At 40.4% G+C, this 21,895-nt stretch overlaps 1 protein-coding gene across 2 annotated transcripts; it reads left to right on the top strand.

Annotated features, from left to right (window-relative positions):
• Nucleotides 1-125: 125 nt before the first annotated feature.
• LOC145766967 (importin-5-like) lies at nt 126-21,667 on the top strand. 2 transcript variants are annotated; one of them, XM_082578687.1, is made up of 25 exons: nt 126-2,965; nt 3,074-3,227; nt 3,697-3,816; nt 4,401-4,503; nt 4,682-4,778; nt 5,266-5,370; nt 5,713-5,835; nt 6,429-6,549; nt 7,674-7,883; nt 8,213-8,337; nt 8,752-8,895; nt 9,489-9,608; nt 10,378-10,509; nt 11,039-11,143; nt 11,791-11,885; nt 12,255-12,420; nt 12,949-13,105; nt 14,342-14,514; nt 14,998-15,141; nt 15,609-15,755; nt 16,477-16,583; nt 17,389-17,501; nt 17,763-18,021; nt 18,226-18,367; nt 18,554-21,667. In XM_082578687.1, the coding sequence occupies exons 1-25, from the start codon at nt 2,888-2,890 to the stop codon at nt 18,647-18,649; spliced, it is 3,336 nt and encodes a 1,111-aa protein (XP_082434813.1). In that variant the 5' UTR covers nt 126-2,887; the 3' UTR covers nt 18,650-21,667. The 2 variants fall into 2 exon arrangements, with proteins under 2 accessions (XP_082434813.1, XP_082434814.1); XM_082578688.1 differs by lacking the exons at nt 126-2,965; nt 3,074-3,227; nt 3,697-3,816 and having other exon boundaries at nt 4,462-4,503; nt 5,673-5,835.
• The last annotated feature ends 228 nt before the right edge of the window (nt 21,668-21,895 follow it).

Here is a 21,895-nt window from a genome sequence, read left to right as displayed (position 1 = left end):
ACATGCTAGGAACCCTTCGTTTTGCATCGTCAGTTTAAACTGACACTAAGAGGATATGGGTTAAGAGAACCCTATCGGAAGAGAACCCTATCGGAGATTTTTCTTTGTACCCCTTTGTTGGAGTCAAGATTGTTCACAGATGTATTTTGAAGTTTGGTATAAAACTTCACAAAGCTCTGCTTATTAGCTTGCAATTGTGGGTGCAGTAGATGGACAGTGATATGCCAGAGGAGTCTCTTATCTTTCAAATATAATCAGAAAAACTATGCCGTATTTCTTAATTTAAGGAAAAGTAAATCAATTTCGGAATGCCTTTGAAGAACTGGATGAAAGCATTCGCTTAATTTCGATTTGGCATTTAGTTTTATATTGTGGTTTAAACCAGGGGGGAGGGTGTAAGTTTGCAGTGCCAACAGACCAAATACTAATCACTAAACAGGTCTGCAAACCACTGCTGTGTTAGATTTTTGATTAGGACATCATATTGACCATATAATTAACCTGCACATAATAAATAAACATGTTATGTGACCTCTGCTGCTCATTCAAGCAGCTTTTTCTCTGGTGACCCTCCTCAGACAACTAAAACAAGATCGATTTCGTTGAATTCAAACTGGTCCAATTTGTGACGTCGCCAAGGAATAATATTATGTTTACCTGGCATTACAAATTTGAAGCTAGAATGCGCTGAAGTTGTCTTGAACCTTTTTGTGGGCACAAAAATTTGCAGGTCAAAGTTTAAACACTCCTGGTTAGAAGAAAGTGTCTTGTTTGAAGAATCCACTTTTATTCAGTTCACCCCATAGACATCACTTTATCTGATTGGAACTTATGTTTTGTGAAACCTGTTTGAATAGTTTGCGAGTAAATAGCATCTTACAATTATGTTTTGCAATTGGGTTGTTGTGACACTGAAGTGAAGATTTCTATGGTTAACCCATTTGTGCCGAAAGTGAAAGTACTTAAAAGTTTTTTTTTTTAATTTAAGTATTGCATAATTATGACCTAAAAAACATTTCACAAGTAATTTTTTCTTAATTATGTTAGTACCGGTCGAGTAAATGATCGTCCTACATATAGGACGCTAGGCAAATCCGCTATCAAATTTCGCTAGTTTCTTATGCGTAATGCGTAGGCCTAATCGTTATCGCTCAAAGTGATAAATGGGAAATGTCTTGTCATCCAACACTTTATTGAAATGAAAGTTTACAAAATAAGAAGATGAAAATTAGCAAAGCAACACATCACTAAAACAAGTCATTTAGCGGATCAAAATCCCTTTGAGGCCGAATTCGCCTATGTCAAGATGCTCTCCATGTAAAAACACCAAAAGAAAACTAAAAAATTATCAAAAATTTCAGTAAATTACGATAATTATGTTTTTGTTCTAAAAACAAACACAACTACTTTGTTACACAGCGTAGAAATCGTAGGGAATCGCTGTTTGATACCGCTTGATGTGTGGGAATTGGTTGCCGCTTTTGCTAACACGTGTGCCTGGCGACCTATATATAGGACACCAATCTTTTGAACCAATTTTCTCGAAAATTTTGCTGCCAATTAAATTTAAACATTTGCTGTAAAATATGTTGATACATAACGAATAAAGACAATGACAAATATTTTTGGAAGCTTATTTGCATATGCGGATTTATTGATATAATTCGACATGCACTTTCAAAATTTCAGACTTAGCAAAATAGGGAAAATTGAAAATGATGTCAAGTCTCAACCAAAAAAGCAATTTTTGAAAAAAGTTGTGATATATGCTGCAAAAATACTCAATAATGTATTTTGATTTCGTCTGAATCTAAAACTGAACGTGCCAAGAAAAATTTTAATTTGAGTAGGTGTCCTACATATAGGACGCTAGGCATAAATGGGTTAAGACATCAAAGTTATCATGTTGCAGAAAACTGCAATGATGATATTTTTTAACAAAAAGGATTCTTTGGTGCTGTTGTATCTTGCCTGCAAGTTTTTCAATTCTGAATCTGCATGCAGCCTCCAGACATTGTCTGCTAGTTTTGTTTATTAACCGGTAGTTAGTCAAGCTTTTTCACTCATGTTGTTTTTTGATATCCAAAAAGCTACAGTTTATTGTAAGAAAACGTTTTAAATGGATGTATTCAAGAGTTGCACCTGAACTGCTTTGACATCAGCAGACACTTCTGAGAATATTTTTGTTTAATCATTTTTGTTGTTGTTTAAACTCCTTGTAGCAGCCAGACTGGGCTTGCACACCAGACTTTATAAATCACAAAATGTCAACATTGTATGTTCAATTGTTCATTCACATCCATTATTTATAATACTATTCATTGAGTGTGTGTTTTATTTCGCTGAACGTATCACTTCAAACAGCTAATAAAAAAATATTATTTTCATAGAAATACAGGAAACTGAAAATACTGAAGTATAAGTAAAACTACTTTCTTGAAAAATATTAAATATGGCTTCTTCAAATGCATGTTGTTAGTAAATCGGTAGCAAGTATTGAGATGCTTAGGCTATTCGATAATCATATATTTTGTATTGCCATACATAAGGATTGCAAAGTGTGATTAAATGCATATACATAAGAATATTGTAAGTGGATTATGCAATTGACGGGATTCATCTGTGCAGCATTTTAACATCATGTAGGACCAACGTGATGTGCTGAGAAGGGGTCGCATAAGTTGTGCTTGATCATAGTCGATTACTTTACACTGAAATATGTCCCCCAAATTAGTGTTTAGTCTTTGTTGCATTGTAAGACTTGTTTGTTTATTATATGACTGTTTTGTGCTAAGATTATGTATTCAGATTTTATTTTGAATGTTTTATCTGTTTATAGAGCACTAGTTTACATAGTTGAGAAACTGTACTTCACTACGTTCACAAAATGGTGGATTTAGCTCATTTTCGAAAAACACTTCTCACTCTCAGTTCTCCAGAAAATGACATACGGAACTTGGCAGAGGTAGGTAATATGGTTTCAAGCAACAATGATTGTATGGACGAACCTAATTATTACTTGACAAACTATCATGTATATTTGAAGATTACTAAAATATCTTCCATTCTACAGAAAGAGTATGAAGAGATCCCTGTGAGCAATCGTATGACACTTTTAGTCGCCGTGATCTCACAAAGCGATGGAACCATGGAAGAACAACAACTTGCTGCAGTCCTACTCCGCCGGATCATCACTGGAAGTTTTCAAGAAGGGTTTGGAGTTCTAGGTGAGCTTAAATACACAAAGATGGTTTAAACCTATTTTGTTGGTTGACAATATGTCATCAGTCAGAATAGGCGTGGTACTGATTGGGCCCAAAAGCCTAAACAGCTGACACTGCTTCATGCTCTCTACAGTTGCTTTCTAATGTGGACTGTCAATCTGCAATGTTTTTATTTTTACATCTTTTAAACAAGGTTGTTTACATGGAAATAAATTCTATGAAGCATTAGCGAGTGCTATTTAAACCCTGACATGGCGAAAATTTAGTATTGTATTGCATTGTGTCGTAGCAGACTGAACAAAGCTATGCCACTGCTCTGTTTGCATATGGAACATTATTGAGTTTGTTAATTCGTCATCAAATTATCACTGAAACAGTTTGTATCATAGTTGCGTTTTAAAGAAGCGCAAACTTATAATATTTGTATAACAAACTATTGATCCTCCAATTTACGGTAATCTTGTGGTTCCAGATGAAAAGTTACAGGCTGAAATAAAAGAACAAATCATCCTGAGTGTCCAGCAAGAGCAGAATGATGTCGTTCGGAGGAAGAAAGTGGATTGCTTGGCGGAGCTTTCTAGAAAACTGTTTGGTGAGTCCCGTTTGTGATATAAATTTAGCAAAAAGCTTTTTTGTTTGTTTGATGAATACATTAATTTAAATACATCATAAACTGCAAAGGAATAAATTGTTGGTTGAAATGACTTGTCGTTGGGAGGGGACAAATACCTTCATTAATGAAGGAAGTAGTTGTTCTGATAGTAATTTCAGATTCTTGTGCGGACGTGCGGTGATTGAACTGCTAACAAAGGTCCCATTAACGAGGTTGGAAGTTCAGAATTTTCTTTCAAGTTACTTTCTATAAACCATTCCAAATCATGGATTTCGTTCAACTGCTTAGATTAGGATTTAAACCACCGATTCTTAGTGTCTAGTTTTTACTCATGCTTGAGTGCTGGCATGCCAAACTGAGTCCATTTGAAACGCCTTGTTGTTACTGTGTCAATCTGAGCTAGCTGACTGTTCAAAGCTTCCCGGTGATGCATCCTCATTCCTCAGGCATAAAATCAGTCGGTTTTTTTTACGTTGATTCAACGTCTGCAGACGTTGAATCAACGTAAAAAGCGACTGATTTGCTGTCTGGGTTTTCAAATGTTTGTATCGCTCTTTCTGCAGATGACAAAGGAAACAATATTTGGCCACAAGTCCTTCAATTCATGTTTAAATGTGTCAACTCTTCAAATCTTGCTCATAAGGAAGTTCCTCTTCATGTCTTTTGGTGAGAGATTCTTCAGTTTATATTGGAAAATAAATTACACGTCATTTTGAGGCTAACTTCTTTGTGTTGTTTTGTAGTGAATATGTTTTTGTAAATGTTGTAGGAAGTTCTGTTATTCTTTTGAAATTGGTATTTCTTTGTTCGAAAACTTTTCTGCCAACCTAAACTTAATGTTTAGTCAATTTCCTGGAATCTTCGGCAACCAGCAAGCCCACTACCAAGAGGTGATTCGTCAGATGTTGGGACAGTGCATGCAGATGCAGGAGCAATCACAGGTTTGTTATTGAAGGGAAATTTCTTACAGGAATTCACTGCGGATTATATTTTGTCACTTTCTTACAAGTTTGGGTTTCATTTTGATACGTTGCATCAAGCAAAGTTTTTTTTTTTAGTTGAAGACATATTCCCATGAGCGCTACAGAAAATGCACCGACTTCGATTTGTGTTCGTTTGAATAAATCATTTGTGTTTTCCTTTTGCTAGCACAATTGCAAGACTTTTTTTCATCCAGAGCCCGACGCGCGCATCCATGCAAGTGATCAATCATCATTTCTGAATTTTTTAACTGCGGCCCACACCTTGTGCACCCTTGTATTTAAGATGTTAATCGCAATACTTCAAACCTTGGTGATGGAATGATCAGGTGAAAATCGCGCTGTGGTTCGCCAGAACCTGGCTTGCTTATGACGTTATATACGGTGATCGAAGAGTTCACGTGTGTTAAGAAATGTTGCGTTGTTGATGAAGGAATGTGGTTCTTAGATTCGTTATGTTGCCGCCCGAGCCACCATCTCCTTCCTCCTCAACAATGCCGGGGACTCCCATCTTCTCAGGCACTTTCAAGATCTTATTCCCGGTGTTTTGCAAGTAGGAGTTATTCTTTAGCCTTCAATGTGTAGTTTTTTTTCGTGAGTGTTAAAAATGAACGTAAATAAAAATCTGGTTGCGTTACGTAATTCGGCTTTGTATGCTTATCGCACAACAAGATAAAATAATGGAAAAAACAAGAAAATTCTTTTATTTAAGTTATCTGCCTATAGATATGGATAAATCCGTTTCTAGCTCCATCCCTTCTTCACGGATTAGCATGTGTGAAAGATATCCTCCCTTTTAAATGCTTCGTTTTTATTTTATTTTTTTATTTTAATTATGACGTCATGAATACAAAGTGCTATCATATACGTCGAACGCCGTGTCGCTTTCATCCAGGCCACCGAACAGAGCGCCGCGAATGATGATGATGACGTGCTGAAAAGTGTAATAGAGCTGTGTGAAGAGGCACCCAAAGCCATCCGCCTTCACATCGAGGCTGTTCTGACAGTTTGTCTCAAAGTAAGTGGAACTGTGCGAAGATTATTTATATGGATTTTAATTTTTGTTTTAGTTGCTGATGTTGATTTATTGGGCGGGTAGCCAATGTCCACCTTCATACATGCCATTAATTTTCTTGATAAAACACAGCTGGGCCGGGTGAACCGTTGTCCTTTCGATAGTTGGACATTCCGTACATAGTCCCGCTTGCGGTATGTGTTATGTTGCACGTGACGTGGTTATAAAACCGCCATGTTTAATTTTAGACATTTTTACGCTATTTTCATGCACTTTTAGTTCCCGCCTTCAATTTCTCTCATATTGGATGCTCTTTAATGGATGTTCAGTTGTTTGTTGTTACGAGGAATTGCAGCCCAATCCGTCACTGCTGCTGTTATGCTCGTTTCAACGTGTTATTGAACAGTCTTCAACTCTTCATGTTGGAAATCAATTCTCAAATCATGAGCAAGAAGGATAATAATAATCAACTCATAAATATCTCGATAGAGAAGTGTATCTGTCAACCTCGGTGACCGGGCCTTGATCAATGGTTCAAAGCTTCTACAAGTATTTAAGTTGGCCAGACTTTTTAAAGAAGCCATTTCATGTTTCAGATTGTGAGTGACACTGATAGAGAGGACAGCATTCGTCAGCTCGCTCTGGAGACCATAGTGACCATTGCAGAGACCATACCAGGCTTGACACGAAAGCAGAAGGGAATGATCCATCCAATAAGTAAGAACTTGGTTTCAAGATACGTGTTCAAGTATTCTCGCATAGTTATTTACTTACGCTGTGCCTTATGCAGGCGATTTCCTTGGTATGTTTATTCCCAACGGTGTTGCACATCGTGCCAGCAACATATCCATAGCGACCACTTAATAATTCTCATCTGTGAGTGATAAGCTACCTGGAGTTGGATAGTTACAGCAGCTACACTTCACTTGGGTTACTCGGAAGGCCGAAGAACGACACATTTGAAAATCAAGTGATCGGTAGTTTGTTTCTTAGCACCACGTTGCAATATGATTGAAAATATCAAAGGACAAGCGCACGATATTGTGGCAAAGTTTTGAACTTACCATCTTTACAAGTTATGTACGGTGCTGGATGGATATATACCAAGCCTGTTTCCGTTTAAGGTGGCCGTGGCTACGCACACACATTTGAGGCTCCTTTGCAGGATGCCTGCCCGTCAGGCACTGCCGGGCACTATCATATAATTAAGTTTAGAAGAAGCTTACTTGGCTTAACAATGAATATCTCCTTGACTTCCAACCAGGGCTATGTGGTGGGAGAAAAACATACGACTCCGATTCCTTTGTTTGTAAATGGCCACCGGCTTCAGGGTTGCCAGATTGTTTTCAATTTTGTCCATTTTCATTGGCAAGAACAAATATTTCTATTTTTTGGTCTCGCTACCATATAGCATTGGTAGCGAGACCAATATCCATGTCTTGCTACCAAATAGCATTGCAGGCCGCACACACCTCCGATATACTTTCCCTTTCATCCTTAGTGAAAATTTTCTGCCATACAACATTTCCCCACATTCCCTGAACTTTGTCCAGCCCAATCTTGCCCTTGTTGTCACCGCTGCTTCACATCCACCACTTCCATTTATCCGATCACCCAGATAACAGAAGTCTGTCACTGTTTCGATGCCATGGCAGAACTCATCATCATCAAAATTATAAAGAAAAAAGATTGCAGACAAAATTTTTATTGCTTAAAGTTTTGTCGGAGTCAACCTTTTTTAACGACTTCGGACACTCCAAAATCCTTCCGATTCCACAGCCCTGGTTCTATCCCATGTTTCCACGATCGATGAGATAACAGTTGTCTGTTTGTTCCATCAGTCAACCAAATGCTGATCATGATGGTCGACATTGACTGTGATGACGAGGCTCTTGCTGATTGGTCGGTTAGCGATGACGTGGACGAAGACGACAGTGATTCGAACACAGTCGCTGGGGAAAACGCGATTGATCGGCTCTCCTGCGCCCTCGGTGGGAAGACGATACTTCCTTACGTCATGCAAAGCGTCCCACCCATGCTGAGGGACACTGGTATGTAAAGTGATTTCTAAAGCTAAACTTTTTCAGACGTTTCTCAATTTGTCACAAAGGACATAATCTTTCGTTTGTTCTACTGAAAAGAGAACTGTTTTGTGAACGTGTATTATTTATCTTACAAACAGTTATTTTCATATTTCAATTACATGCAAATACCCACTACCAAACCCCTAAAAAAACCTTGTCAAAACACCGCACATATCTTCATTGTACATGCACGTGCGCTATCGCAACTTGGATTATTTCAACCTTAATTACAAGTGCAGATGGTGTATTCCTGGTCATGGTTCCAACGCAGTAATGCAACTTTATTTTGTTTGTAGCTGACTGGCGGAGGAGGCACGCCGGCCTTATGGCCATCTCAGCTGTGGGGGAGGGCTGCCATAAGTTCATGGAAGAAATACTGGAACAGATTGTGGACGCCATCTTACCCTTCTTTGCTGACCAAGTGAGAACATTCTGGATTGTTATGGATTTCAGCGATATTGTTGTGTCATCGACATTGCTTAAATATTGAAAATCATGTATTTTAATTACTCCCAGGCATTTATGCATGGTGTAGTCCGTTAATTTTAGCCTGCATCTTTCCATACTTCTAGCGGTTTTAACAATGGTATTGCAAAATAACTGGTTGTAAAAGTCCAAGAAAAGATTAAAAAACAAAGAAACATTTTTTTCACTATTTCAAAATCTTTATGATCACTGGTCTTATATTTGTAAGTTTTTAAGCTTATGTTACGGCACTCGAAGATCTGAAACAAGATCTGCAGTAGCTGGAGAACAAGATGTTCACAAATCACGTTGATATAAAATGAGCTGTCCACCATCCAAACACTGCGTCAGTCCGTTCTATCCTTTCCAGCACCCACGCGTGCGTTACGCTGCTTGCAACGCCATTGGACAGATGTGTACCGACTTCGCACCCACCATGCAGAAGCAATACTACGCCAAGATCATCCCTGCTCTGTGTGGGGTGCTAGACGATCATGCCAACCCTAGAGTGCAGGTATCCCCTCAGTGTTGTGCTGACATTCGTTGACGGTTGTTGTTGACCCGTTGACGGTTGTTGTTGACATCTGTTGACGGTTGTTGTTGACATCTGTTGACGGTTGTTGTTGACATCTGTTGATGGTTGTTGTTGACATCCATTGACGGTTGTAGTTGACATCCGTTGATTGTTGTTGTTGACATCTGTTGATGGTTGTTGTTGACATCCGTTGACGAGAGGAAGAGTTATCTCGTCAAAAAATAATGCGCCCAAAACGTAGACACATAACTTAGGTTCAGCAAACGTTTGAAAATCAAATTGTTTTCATCTTCAGTGCAATTAATTAGCGATTCCATTTACTGTATTATGCCATTCGAGAGCAGTGAAGATGAAACAGTTCAGTTTTTGAAATGTTTGCTGAACGTAAGTTAGTATCCACATTTTGAGCTCTTTATTTTTTTTATTCAAATGAGTGATAGTCCATGAATTTTATCATAATGTCGACTTTTGTATGATATTTGTTTTATATTTAATGTATATAACCACTTAACCAGTGGTTGCCTTTGCAATCATAGAATTCTTTGCTTTGACACTGCTGTTCTATACTTTAGGCGCATGCGGGAGCGGCCATGGTCAACTTTGTCGAAGACTGCCCAAAGCCGGTACTTGCACCCTTCCTGGACCATCTATGCGGCAAATTGCAGATTGTCCTGACAAAGAAGATTGAAGAGGTAGATGCTGGTGTGACGTCACTGTAGTCAATTGTGGTCCACCACTTTTACATTAGACGTTGAGTCAATGTCAAAATGACGAATTTTGTTGTGTAGGACAGTGATGGGATATTGGGATGCTTACGTCAACACACAATCAACAAGATGTAAAACATCTTTCAGGCACTTTTGTTTTCTGCTATTTGTGAAAGTGTTCATTAGCAACAATGTTGCCTATTCCCAAAATGTATCATCGCATAGCAACATTATAAACAACTTCACAATGTAGATATTAACGACCTGTTTTAGCCTGATGCTGCGAGTTTGCTGTGGTAGTAGCGAATTGCACTAGCTTTCGGAACACAGTTCCCTAGTCATGCACTGTGACGAAGGTGTTGAAGTCAGTGAGTCGTTGTTTTATGCGACTCTTTTGTTTGGCTTAAGGCTGCTGTCTGTTGTTTCTGCATTGTTAGGCGCTATTGCTGTGAAATTTTGTTGAAGCAGTTGATTAACAGATTAGGTAACGTTCTTTCCTTTCGGCACGGTTGTTGATCTTTGGATTTTGTTTACTTATGAAAATGGCCTCTTTGAAGCACAATTTGTACCGCGTCGTTTTCTCTGGCAATGATTGTACATTCAAAGACAGCGAGACACTGTTGAGGCTCAACTATGTCGCCCAATCTATTCAATCTAATGCAACCCCCTCCATTCATCTTCATGGACGGCCTATACACATTTAATATTTGTATTGTCATCGGGTTTATAATGATTTCGTTTTTTTTTTGTACAGTTGGTTCAGAAAGGCACCAAGCTGGTGTTGGAGCAAGTGACGACGACGATAGCAGCTGTCGCTGACACCGCCGAGGAATTGTTCATCGGATACTACGGCAACTTCATCCCCTCGCTCAAGTACATCATCGAGGTGAGAATAACGTTTGCGCGTGACGTCACATCTTGTGACGTAGATTTCAGTACTTGTTCACAAGCACAACCTAAGTCCTCCCGTGTATGGTAGAGTGAGGCTTCCTTCCGAGGTTACAGGTTCGATACGAGTTCAAAACACATGGCTATGTTTTGCTAAGACATTGGCATGCTGGACTATGGAAAGACTTTTATATTTTCGTCAGTTTCATCTTAATCTGCAGCTACCAGGCAGAAGCGTCGACTCAACAAAAATTATGTAGAATAGTCTTCCTTTTGCAAGTTCATTTGCAAATTTGATACCTACTGTAGTGCCCCTCTCTTCGAATGAGAAAAGCAGGATCATCTGATATATAGTTAATCCGATGCTAATATATCTTGACACCAAATTGCTGCAAGTACTTTAAAGTTACAAAATTAATTAACAGAATTATCTTTTGGAGACGGAAACAGCTTCTGAAGGCCCTGTTAGCTTTTTTAATGTGTCATGTGTTCGATTGGCGGCTTAACTCCCAGTTTTTGTTCCACAGAACGCTCATAGTCAGGAACTGCGGATGCTGCGAGGCAAGACCATAGAGTGCATCAGCTTGATTGGACTGGCTGTGGGCTCTGAGAAGTTCATGCCAGATGCGCAGGTATCAGACGTAACATGTTGTTTGTGATAGGGACTGTGTCAACGTTTGTCATCTGTAGCATTCAAGATTGTCGGCAGTTGAAAATCAACCCAGTTTTTCAGTATTTGAAAAAAACTTAGTTGATTCCGCTCAGTTTTCTTTGCTCTAATGTCTGCTTCACCAACTCTAGCCATGTCTTCTCTGGCAGGCCCAGTCTTCTTACTCAGGACCAACGTTGCCAGGTAGATTTTTTTATTTCCAACCCAATTGCCACTAAAAAGTAGCCCAATCATTTACAAGTTGAAGCAAGCCCAAAAGGCGACCCAAAATTTGAAAGTTTGTTCAAATTACATTTAAAAAATAGATTTGTAGCTAGAAATGGTATTCATTTTGTAAAATTTGGTTTGAAACGAAACGAAATCAACCGAAATACAACTCGTGACTCCGAAGCAAAACTCTCCCAATTCCGCGAAATTGGCAACTCTGCCCTTGACAGAAGCGTTTTTGCTGAAACTTTGTCATTGGCCAAGGCTCCCACTTGGGCCAAAGGGCTTCTGTTCTTCTACAAAAGAAGATCTTCCAGTTAACTTTCAAGAAATTAACAAGTTGTAACTGTTGAAATATGTGAGTGCGTTTTAAAGACAACTAACCCTCCATGTTGCTTGTAGGACATCATGCAGCAGTTGCTGCGCACACAAGCTGACATTGAATCGTGGGAGGATGATGACCCACAGATCTCGTACATGATCAGCGCATGGGCCAGGTGTGTTCATGCAACTGTGTCGTATTATAGAACTTTGTTGTGTCATAAAGTACAAATGTAAGCAATGAAGCAGAATTTAACATTTTCGATCATCACAAGCAAATATTAAGAAATTATTTAAGCACTACAATAAACTAACGTGCAATAAATTTAAATATTTTCCGTAAAACTCTATGGCTTCGTCAGGAAAATACCTTGCAACATAAAAATTCTAGCAACTTTTGTATCTGTTTCTACAGCCACAATAATAGCAGTATTGCTGATTTTGTACCTTGATTTTGGAAGCAATTTATGTTGATTCAACGTTTGTGAAAGTTGAATTAAAGTAAAAAGAATTGTTTTTGACGTATAGTTTTCTTTTTGTTGTAGAATGTGCAAGTTGCTTGGACAGAGGTTCGTGGAGTATCTCCCGGTGGTGATGGGACCACTGATGAAGGCAGCATCCATCCGTCCTGAGGTAACCATGCTGGACTCTCAGGATGTGGAGACGATCGAGGAAGATGATGGCTGGGAGTTTATCAAGCTGGGAGACCAGGTGAGAACTCCCCGAACGTTGTGATTTTAGATCCCGGATTTACTCCTTTCAATCGTTTGTTGTGACGTAATGATGATTCATTGTGACTGCGCGATACGTGACAGTGATATTGCTGAAGATGTGTTTACTAAGTGATCTTCATCCGTCAAAGTCAGTTCTTATCAAATGAGTTGTTAGTTACCCATTTCCCTTTGAGAGTATTGACGACGATGATGGGGGCTGGCCACGTGATAATGAGAGGACTGAAAGTTAAAGAATTTACAAAAAACAGAATTTAAACCACTTTCTCGTCCAACCAACTAAACGCAAACGTGCAGTTAAAGCTTTGTCTTGACAATTCAATTTATTTTTCTCTCCATTTTCAACCGCATTGCGTAGTTTATTGGGTCATGTCCGTGTACTTACCTGAAAAACGTTTTGGGAAACAGTAATGTAATTGTATAAGTTAAACGTAAAGGTGATAGCAGCAGAACCGCCATCTTGGATGTAGGCTGTTTTCTAAAAGGCTTTTGTTGCCCTTTGTTTCAGCAAAGCTTCGGCATCAAGACTGCCGGCCTTGAAGAGAAGGCGACTGCCTGCCAGATGTTGGTCTGCTATGCGCGCGAGCTCAAAGAAGGCTTTGTTGATTACGTTGAAGAGGTGGTCAAGCTGATGGTGCCTTTGCTCAAGTTTTACTTCCATGATGATATCCTTTGCCGTTCTGATGATTGATTGGTGTTCTGATGATTGATTGGCGTTCTGATGATTGATTGGTGTACTTGACGTGCTTCTTCTTCCTTGTCGTTTGAGCCTCTGGGGCGAGGGTCTATCCCAGGGCTAGTGGGCTACTGAACTGGCGGACCGCGGTCCGAATCCGGAACTTCTGGGTGCTGATGGTGGACCTTAAGCTTTTGGAAGAATAATCTCATTGCCACATTTCAGGGCTTCTATAAACAGATTTCTACTGGAAGGAAGCAATTTTCACTGTGATTATCCTAGTTGCTGAGAGGCTTCCCCCCCCCAGACTGCCCAACACTTTCTCAAAAATCCAATTCGAGTTACATTTTACCTAAAAAAGTGGTTTGGTACAGATAGTTTAACTTTGTGGTTGCGTGTGAAATAACTTATTCACCGGACCGCTAAAATATTAAACTTGTCAAACTGGACCTTTGTTAAGATTAGTTGAGTGACCCTGGTCTATCCTTTTACCACTCCAGATTCACGATGTTCCCGGATTACACTGGAAGGTTGCTAGAGAGCAGCCTGGTTTTGGTTTCCTCAACCACGACACGCAGACCTTCCACTCTATTAGGTGGCTTAAAGATGGTGCAATCGTTGGTCTGCTGTCTGTTCCTCAGCACCGCATTCACAACAAGAGGAAAAGGTCGTGCTGATGAGGGAATTTCGTTGAGGCTGAAGCTTCCATTTATAACTTTTTTTTAACTGCTTTAAGGAACTAGGCTTGTTTTGGGCACGATAGTCCAACATACTTGCAGGACAAGGAAAGGCTAACTGTTTATTGTCACTGACCATTGCACCACCATTATTGTACGTCCACTAAATAGAACGGAGCGTTTGCGTGTTATGGACATAAAACCAAAGACTGGCTGCTCTCAATGGCCTTTCAGTGTCTTTTAATGGCCTTTTAGATTTTTGGTGGTAAATGGATACTTGGATAGACTCTCGTCCTCTGAGGTTCAAAATACGACGACTTTTCCTGTGTATTATCGGCGAGGAGGCACTGGGTTAGCGAATGTGAACTGACTAACGTTGCGCACAATGTCACGCATGAGTTACTGCGTGCGCTAGTCTTACAAGTTCTTACATTCATCGTGTGGAGGGTTTAGAAATGTAAATCACTGCGAAGACATTTCAAGTGTGACATTCCAAATCGCCTATGACATCAAATATCGGGCTTTCTTTAACTAACATCGCTGTGCACGCGTTCGTGCGTCTGCCGGGGAAGCAATGCCGCTACTGCTCGAGTGCGCGGCTCTGCGTGGTGACGATTACGTGAAGCAGATATGGACCTTCATCTCTCCTAACCTTCTCGCCGCTATGAAAGATGAGCCTGACAAAGAAGTACTGGCCACTACCATGGAGGCCGTGGCAAAGGTAGTTATCATTCATTGCGTATGTTTAGTTAGTATCAACTTTTGTTGGTGCTTTAAATGTCGATGCTTTGATGGCTGAGGGCGACTTCTACATGTTCTTGATGTATTAATTTTTAAAGCTTTGCCAGAGAGTTCGCTTTTCTGTACCACAGTCGTATAAAACTGGTAATCTCAATGAGTTTAATGCATTATTTTGTTTACGTGAAAACAACAATATGGTAAAGTGTCAAACGTTCTCAAAGCATCGTTGTATCCTCATCAGGAATAAAATAATTTCCATCGGCAATAGGCCGATGCTTTTTAAAAATAAAATGACAGTTGTGAATTTTCGTGACTACAGTATTGTGTAACTCAGGCCAATAGAATATCGTCAAACTGTGGATTTTATGCCTTCCAGCTGAGGAATTCCTTGGTTTGAAATATATCGCTTTCAAAGCGCACTCCATGTTAGTATTTCCGCATGGTTTATTGAAATACTTTTCAGTGCATCGAGCTTCGTGGTATGGGCTGCTTTTCAATGGAGGAGTATCAGGAACTTGCTGCGACTCTGCGTGGGATGCTGGACCAGCATTTTGAAAGAGCCCAAGAACGTCTTGAGAAGAGGCAAGATGAGGACTATGATGAACAGGCACGTGGTCTTGGTAGTTTCTTCCAGTTTTATGTCGCTTGCTAACAGTCTGACTTAAATTATGTGGAACCTATATTTCCTCATTCCTCACTACTTTCCCAAGACGACATGTTGTTATAGCATTGCCAGGCTACAAAAAAGTGTTACTTAGGAAATTTCAGTGACTGTCAACAACAGTCACCGAGATGTGATAAATCAGGATGCCTCATCTCTCTCTCTCTTCTTAGTAGTAGATTTCGATTAAGTGCACGGGAAGCCAAGTTTGATGTTCACCATCTAGCATGTGATTAAGTGTCTCCCAAAAAGACATCATTGTGTGCTTTATATAGGGGTCGAACCGAAGTCGTTTGAAGCGTTATGCAGGCACCTCAACAGCGAGTCATTGGTTTTAAGTTCGAAGCTTGCTTAAGTGCCCAAGGTTTCTGTTGGCGTTGCGAGTAGTTTGTGTCATGGTCCGTTTTCTTTAGGTGGAGGAGACTCTTCAAGATGAAGACGAAGATGACACGTACATCCTCTCAAAAGTAGCTGACATCCTGCACTCCCTCTTCGGCTCCCACAAAGCAGAGTTGTTCCCCTTCTTTGACTCACTGCTTCCTCATTATATTAAGCTTCTGGTAAGATTGCAAACAATTATAGTTTTGTACAGATTGTCCCTAAATTAGTGGGCTCGGGTTGAAAGTGATCCATTGTTGCAGCAATGCAGAAAATATGTAACGGTTGTAATTTTATTTTAGCTGTGTCCAATGAACTTTCTTGGCTGCACATGAAACCCTTCAAATTTAATTTGAGGCAAGTTGGGTTTGTCACCTGCTACCTGAGTAGTACTCAGGGTGTTTCATTTTTTCAACACTTTCGAGATTGAAAACGTTCGGGTTTGCGTATGATGGGATTTTGGACACTGATTTGAAAAATGTAATTTTTATTCCATTATGACGTCATTTAGATGTGACACCGCGTGATCGAAATTCGTGTGGGGCTAAAAATAGGGGATTTCCCGTAACTCGGTAACGGAACATGGTAGAGAGACGAAATTGGTGTCAAAATGCGCACATGGGTACTCAGTGAGTACCCATGGTTCCTCATTGACGTAAAAGGTTTCGATGATGTGGATTTTTGTTGTTTTGTTGCTTTTGAATTTTGCTTAGTTTCTTGTTTAAGTGAGTTGGCTGCAAATATTCGAGCTCTATAGTTTAAGGACGAGTGGTCTGGGCGTGGGTGTCGTCTTTTTAACAACTATGACATTTTAAAGACTGAATGTCGAAGAGACCTGCAGCTACTTTGTTGTGAAGCTATTAATCACAACACCGACATTATTTGTTCCTTTCTCACTTGCAGGGGGCGGATCGACCATGGGCAGACAGACAATGGGCGCTGTGCGTGTTTGATGACGTCATTGAGTACGCCGGTCCTGATTCGTTGAAGTACAAGAACGTCTTCGCGGGGTAAGATGGTGCATGGTGCTTCAATTGTTATGATCGCAAGAGGCTTTCACTATCACTTCATTGACGCAACTTCACTCTTTGTATGACGCAACGTAACAACATAACTTTTTGATTGACGCAACGTAACTTTTTGTCTGTACGTCAAAACGCCCCTGCCTCTTCCAAGCCTGGACCTGTGCATAATGAGGCATTCTGAATGTACTTGATTGGTTTTACGTAAATAAAGCGCGAAGCTGACGCTAGGTTTCCGTACGGTACGTGTATTTGTAATCTATAGGTTGTTGCAGCAAATGGAGTGTCTTGACTGGTATACACTTTAAACACAGGACAATTGTCCCGATGAACCTGCTGACTGCAGCATTGTGACTCTTCGAGCACTCAGCCAGACAGTTGATTCTTGCTTTAAAATTTGTTAAGTAAATAAAAACGAATAAAGAATAGTGGCTGGGGTGGGGATCGAACCCACGTTATCAAAATGACTACCACCCAAACCCTGATACTTGAAACCGCTACGCCAGGCTGCCGATGACGAAACATTCTCTAATTTAATTTATATCAGTATCGCGTGCAATCGTGATACTGAACATTTCATCTGCTGCAGTGACATGTAGATTGCACATACGCGTGCGGTACGTCGCACACCACCATTGTTATGAGGTGTGGTTTATCCGAGTTTTGAACTCAGCGTCTACTGATCAGATAGCACTAGTCTCAAGCAAACGATAACAACGCCAGTGTACTGAGTCTAGTCATCTTCAGTTATCATCGGTACTTCTGCGTCACTTAACGCACCTTACCACACCAGGCTCCTACTAACCTACCTACAAGATGACACTCCGGAGGTGAGGCAAGCTGCTGCTTATGGCGTTGGTGTGATGGCTGTCAGCGCGAAGGATGTGTATGCTGACGTCATTCAAGGTATGGAAGCATTTCATCGGTCGCAGGGATTATTGTTGTCAAACCTGCTACTTCCCAGACAGCAAATCAACCGTGTATTAACCATGTAAAAAACGGTTGAATTGCTGTCTGGTTTGATCTCGACTAGGTGGCTTTCGGCCGTGCCTCATTGATGACCCCTGATTCACAATCCACTTCAGTTTGTTGACTTATTCAATTAGAAATCTTCTATCTGATCTCATTGTTCATTGACAAACTGTGATAGTTTCTTTCCCCTTGCAGAGGCTCTGCCCAGACTGAAGCACGTCATAGAGGGCCCCCATGGGAGGGGTTGCCAAGGCCAATTGCCCCAAGATGACATCGCCCCCCTGGAAAATTGCATCTCTGCGGTAGGGAAGATCCTCCGCTCTGCTCCTGAACTTGTTGGCTCCGATGACGACGTCCGACAGCTCCTTCAGCTCTGGTTGGCATGGTTACCGGTCACAGAAGACAAGGAGGAAGCGGTCCACGTCTACAGATACGTCTGTGAGCTCATACAGAGGTGACGTCAACGTGTGATGACGATTGCGTGACGTATTATTGCAAGGTTGAGTTTGATCACCCTTTGCAGTGTTAGCAATGTTGATTGTACAATGTTAATTACGCAGCACTTCTAGGTACAATGGTACATATTAAAGAATTAGTTTGCAGCGGGGCAATGAAAGTGTTTAATAGACGTAAATGTAACGCATATCCATCCACACAGCAACAACCCGGTGATACTTGGAGACAACCACTGTAACCTGTCTGCTGTGATATCGCTTATAGCCGACGCCGCGTATGGTGACGCCTTGTCTGAAGATAAAGAGGTCACAGAGACGCTCGTCTCTATCTGCAAACACATTCAGGTACTTTCTATTGTCAAGTTAAGTTTGCCTTGCGGTAGACGCTTTGATAACTCCTTATCTAAAGTTATTTAGTTAATCAATGCTCTTTAACCAGTTTGTTTAATAGCGCCGTTGATTTTATTGTGACGTCATGTATGATCGTTTCCTGCATAGCGCTCTTTGTGACGTAAGTTGTCGCTTTCTCAGGCGTCCGCAGCCACAGTGTGGAGCAACAGCATCGCGATCTTGTCGCCGCCCAAGCAGCTGGCGCTATCGAACCTACTCAATGTCGCAGCCGCCTGAGCAGCTCCGCGAATGAACGAACTATTTGTGGGGGGACCGTTACACTACTCAAAGCAACTTGTTTTGAAAAGTATAAAGGATCCTTCATCGCATGAAACGTCATTGTCGCAGTTCTCTGTGTGATCTTTTGGTGGAGTATGTGGCCGACTCCATTTCAACTGCATAGTTTAGTTGCCTGGGTGAATAATTGGTTAGCATGCGTTTGATTTGACTCTTTAGTTTGTTTCGTTACCGACAGACAACATATTTCAGCAAAAACTGTATGGTATCGTTCCCTGTACATTTGTATCATAGGCGTTGTGGAGCGACCTCGCCAAGTTATTGTTCATGTTGAAACATTCTCAATTTTCTAAAACTTAAATGCTTGTAGTTTTTCTTCAACGACTCAATAAGTCTTTGCATCTCTCATTGACTTTGACCCGTAGCAACTTACTGTATAGTTTCAACAGCTGGCTGCCATGCTTCCACCACATCACTGAGGAAGCGTGCCGCAGCTTCTTAGGGTTGTTTATCTTGGTACGTGTGCTCCAGTGATTTTTCTTTCTTTGTGGACAATTTTGTATCGTCAGTCATAACTTTTGCGTTACCAGCCGATTGAGGTAAAACGCTGAACAAAACATTGTCCAGTGTCCACGCCATACCTAACAACAATTCTATTCGGTTTGTGATTGTGACGTGATAACATTGTATGAGGGACTTCAGCAAGTGGAATCCTTTGGCAACCCTGAAATGTCATCTGTGTCATTGTCTTCACTTGTACAAACGTTTATTGTATCGTCTGCTCTACGACCTTGACCTGTTTTTCAAGGCCGGGTATAACTTTTGCGTCCATCCCTTCATGATGGCAACTCAGCATTGAGTGATGCTTTTTCATCACTTTAAAAAGGACAAGTTGTGAAAAATAATTTCTTTTTGTGTAACGGCCAACAGCGAATTTAAAATGTGTCGATCTGGATGTCTATTGTGTCCGTTGCCATGGATACGGTGGTTTACGTCTCAACGCTCGCGTAGACTCGAATTTTCTGTTTGTTGCTAAGTTATGTTTTTATTACCAACGGACGCTGGTGTTGTTTTTTGAAGCGCTTGAAAAAGTTCGTTTTTTTTTTCAAAGCCTTTTTTGACTTCATTCGGACTTTACCGACGCTCTGGACCGAATATTGTAATGTAGGAAATTTTGTCTGTTCCTGTAATTGATGTTTTTGTCAGCAGCTAGAGATCGATCTGGTCGCTGAGAACCTGAGTTGAAGCCCAGACAGCAAAATCCGTCATTTTTACATTGTAAAAATAACGGATATTTCTGTCTGGTAGGTTGCATTGAAAGCAAATCTTTCTAAATGTGTTCTGGCGAGGAGATCATCTTATGATTTGTGAGCAGCTTCTTGCTGCGTGAATATTTGCCTTTTTTGCAAACTGTGTAAATTTTTTTTTATAACAAGATTTGAGTAGAACAGAACAGGCCAATTATTTTCTCCATCCGGAACCTCAAACATTAAAAGTGTGATTCGTGAGCGGTTACCACAGTGCACCTGGGCTGGTGACGTCATTCGTTTGAGACTGACGTGGTACATCTGTCGTAGGTGTACTGGTGTAACCTTGCTTGTTTTATACTACGTAGCACCAGCCGTAGCTTCACTATACCTCATCGTAATTTCCTTCCATGAAAATCATTTTTACATTGATTCGGCGTCAGTAGACGTTTAATCAATGTAACGAATCACAGATGGGTTTGTTTCATATCAACTAGTTTTGTCATTATTAAATTCACAGCAAGATTCAATTTTTTTCTTTGAGTCACGAGCTTCTCTATTTTGATAAAAGATTTTTGAAAGTTGGTTACCATCGTCGAATTGCTTTTGGTCCTCTTTTTTATATTTTTATATCAGTGTTTATGCATTTTTTCGATAACACTGTATTTGCGCGCCCTTTTTGCCGCTGGTTGTTCACTGCCTTTTGCAGTTTATTTTTGACGAATGTTTGCAATTTCGCTTGTTTCTGCCTTAGTTGAAGAAAAGTGATTTTCTGCTAATTATACGAAAGAAGTTGAGTGTATCAGGGGTGGTCAACTTAATGTGTATTTACCTTTCAGTTTTGTTTCTTGAATTTACAGTTTCGTTATGTCTTCGGGAGCTTGATGTTTTGCTCCAACAATCCTTTTGGAATGTTTGTTAAACAAATTAATTCTTTCACCGCTAAATTATTAACATACCTCTCTATCTCCTGTTATTGTCCGCCCCTGATGTCTCATCCTAACAGAACCATCAATGTCGGATTTATGATTGTTTGAAATACTGCTCTATAAGTGTCTACTGTACCGTACTATAAGCATTTCAATCATAATTCACCGATTCTTTCAATGATTTAAAAAGCGATACACCTCAATAAGTTACCAAGAAATTCTTGTCTATGAAACGTTCTGAAATTGCCTACTTCGCACTTTGAAGGTGTTTTTATTTATTTTGGTGCTGTACCGTTTTGGAAAGTTTTCATGGAAAGTGGAAACAGTTGGTTTCAGGTTGAACTGACGTTGTTTTGCGTCGCTTTGACATGAAATTCAGTTGTTTTCACTTCAACGTGTCGCACCACTCTGTGATGGGGAGTCGGCTTGCTTTTTTCCAAGCCGATTTGATGGAAGTGTTTTTGATTTTTGAAGGTTGCCTCGTTTTTTGAGCAACCAAATTGTCTTCTACCCACCACCTCGGTTAGGTGGCGCTCGTGCCAACCTCGTACAACAATACGAGCGACCAATCACCATCAGAGTAGTTGGCCGCACTACAAACGAGCCAAATCTACCGCATGTTGTTTCTACAATTGTTAACAATTTCTGCCAAAATTTGCATTGTCAGTGTGACTATCCTTTCATCCTCTTGCCTTTATGCCAAGCTGCTGCAAATAAATCGCATTGGAGTTTATTCAATGGCTCCTTGTGACGTCATTGTTAATGATGTCATGTGTTTATGACGTGGGTTGTTACATCGAATTTCTGGTTGAGTTGCATATAAACGGAAAATAGTTTGGAAACCGCCGTTTCTTGAGCTGTGGTGCAATTGTCAGCAACGCGCGTCGTTCGCGTCTCCTCGATGTGGATCGCTTTAGCTTAGATTGATTACGTAATGGGGAATCTGGTCGGTTCGTATTTTCTAGATCTATAAAGTGCCTCCAGATGTTCTGACATTGCAAGTTTTAGCAGCATCTTATCCCAGGCAGCAAATCAGTCGTTTTTACATTGAATCAACGTCTGCAGACGTT

The sequence above is a fragment of the Aplidium turbinatum genome, chromosome 3 (assembly GCF_918807975.1).
Source record: "Aplidium turbinatum chromosome 3, kaAplTurb1.1, whole genome shotgun sequence".
NCBI lineage: Eukaryota > Metazoa > Chordata > Ascidiacea > Aplousobranchia > Polyclinidae > Aplidium > Aplidium turbinatum.
Note: the sequence above shows the minus strand (reverse complement) of the source record. Positions and strands in the feature narration are given on the sequence as shown.

Excerpts from the sequence above, each read along its gene's own strand:
- LOC145766967 (XM_082578687.1), top strand. The coding sequence starts at position 2,888 with ATGGTGGATTTAGCTCATTTTCGAAAAACACTTCTCACTCTCAGTTCT. Across the intron at positions 3,228-3,696 it reads AGAAGGGTTTGGAGTTCTAG|ATGAAAAGTTACAGGCTGAA; the intron begins GTGAGCTTAAAT and ends TTGTGGTTCCAG. Across the intron at positions 10,510-11,038 it reads CGCTCAAGTACATCATCGAG|AACGCTCATAGTCAGGAACT; the intron begins GTGAGAATAACG and ends TTTGTTCCACAG.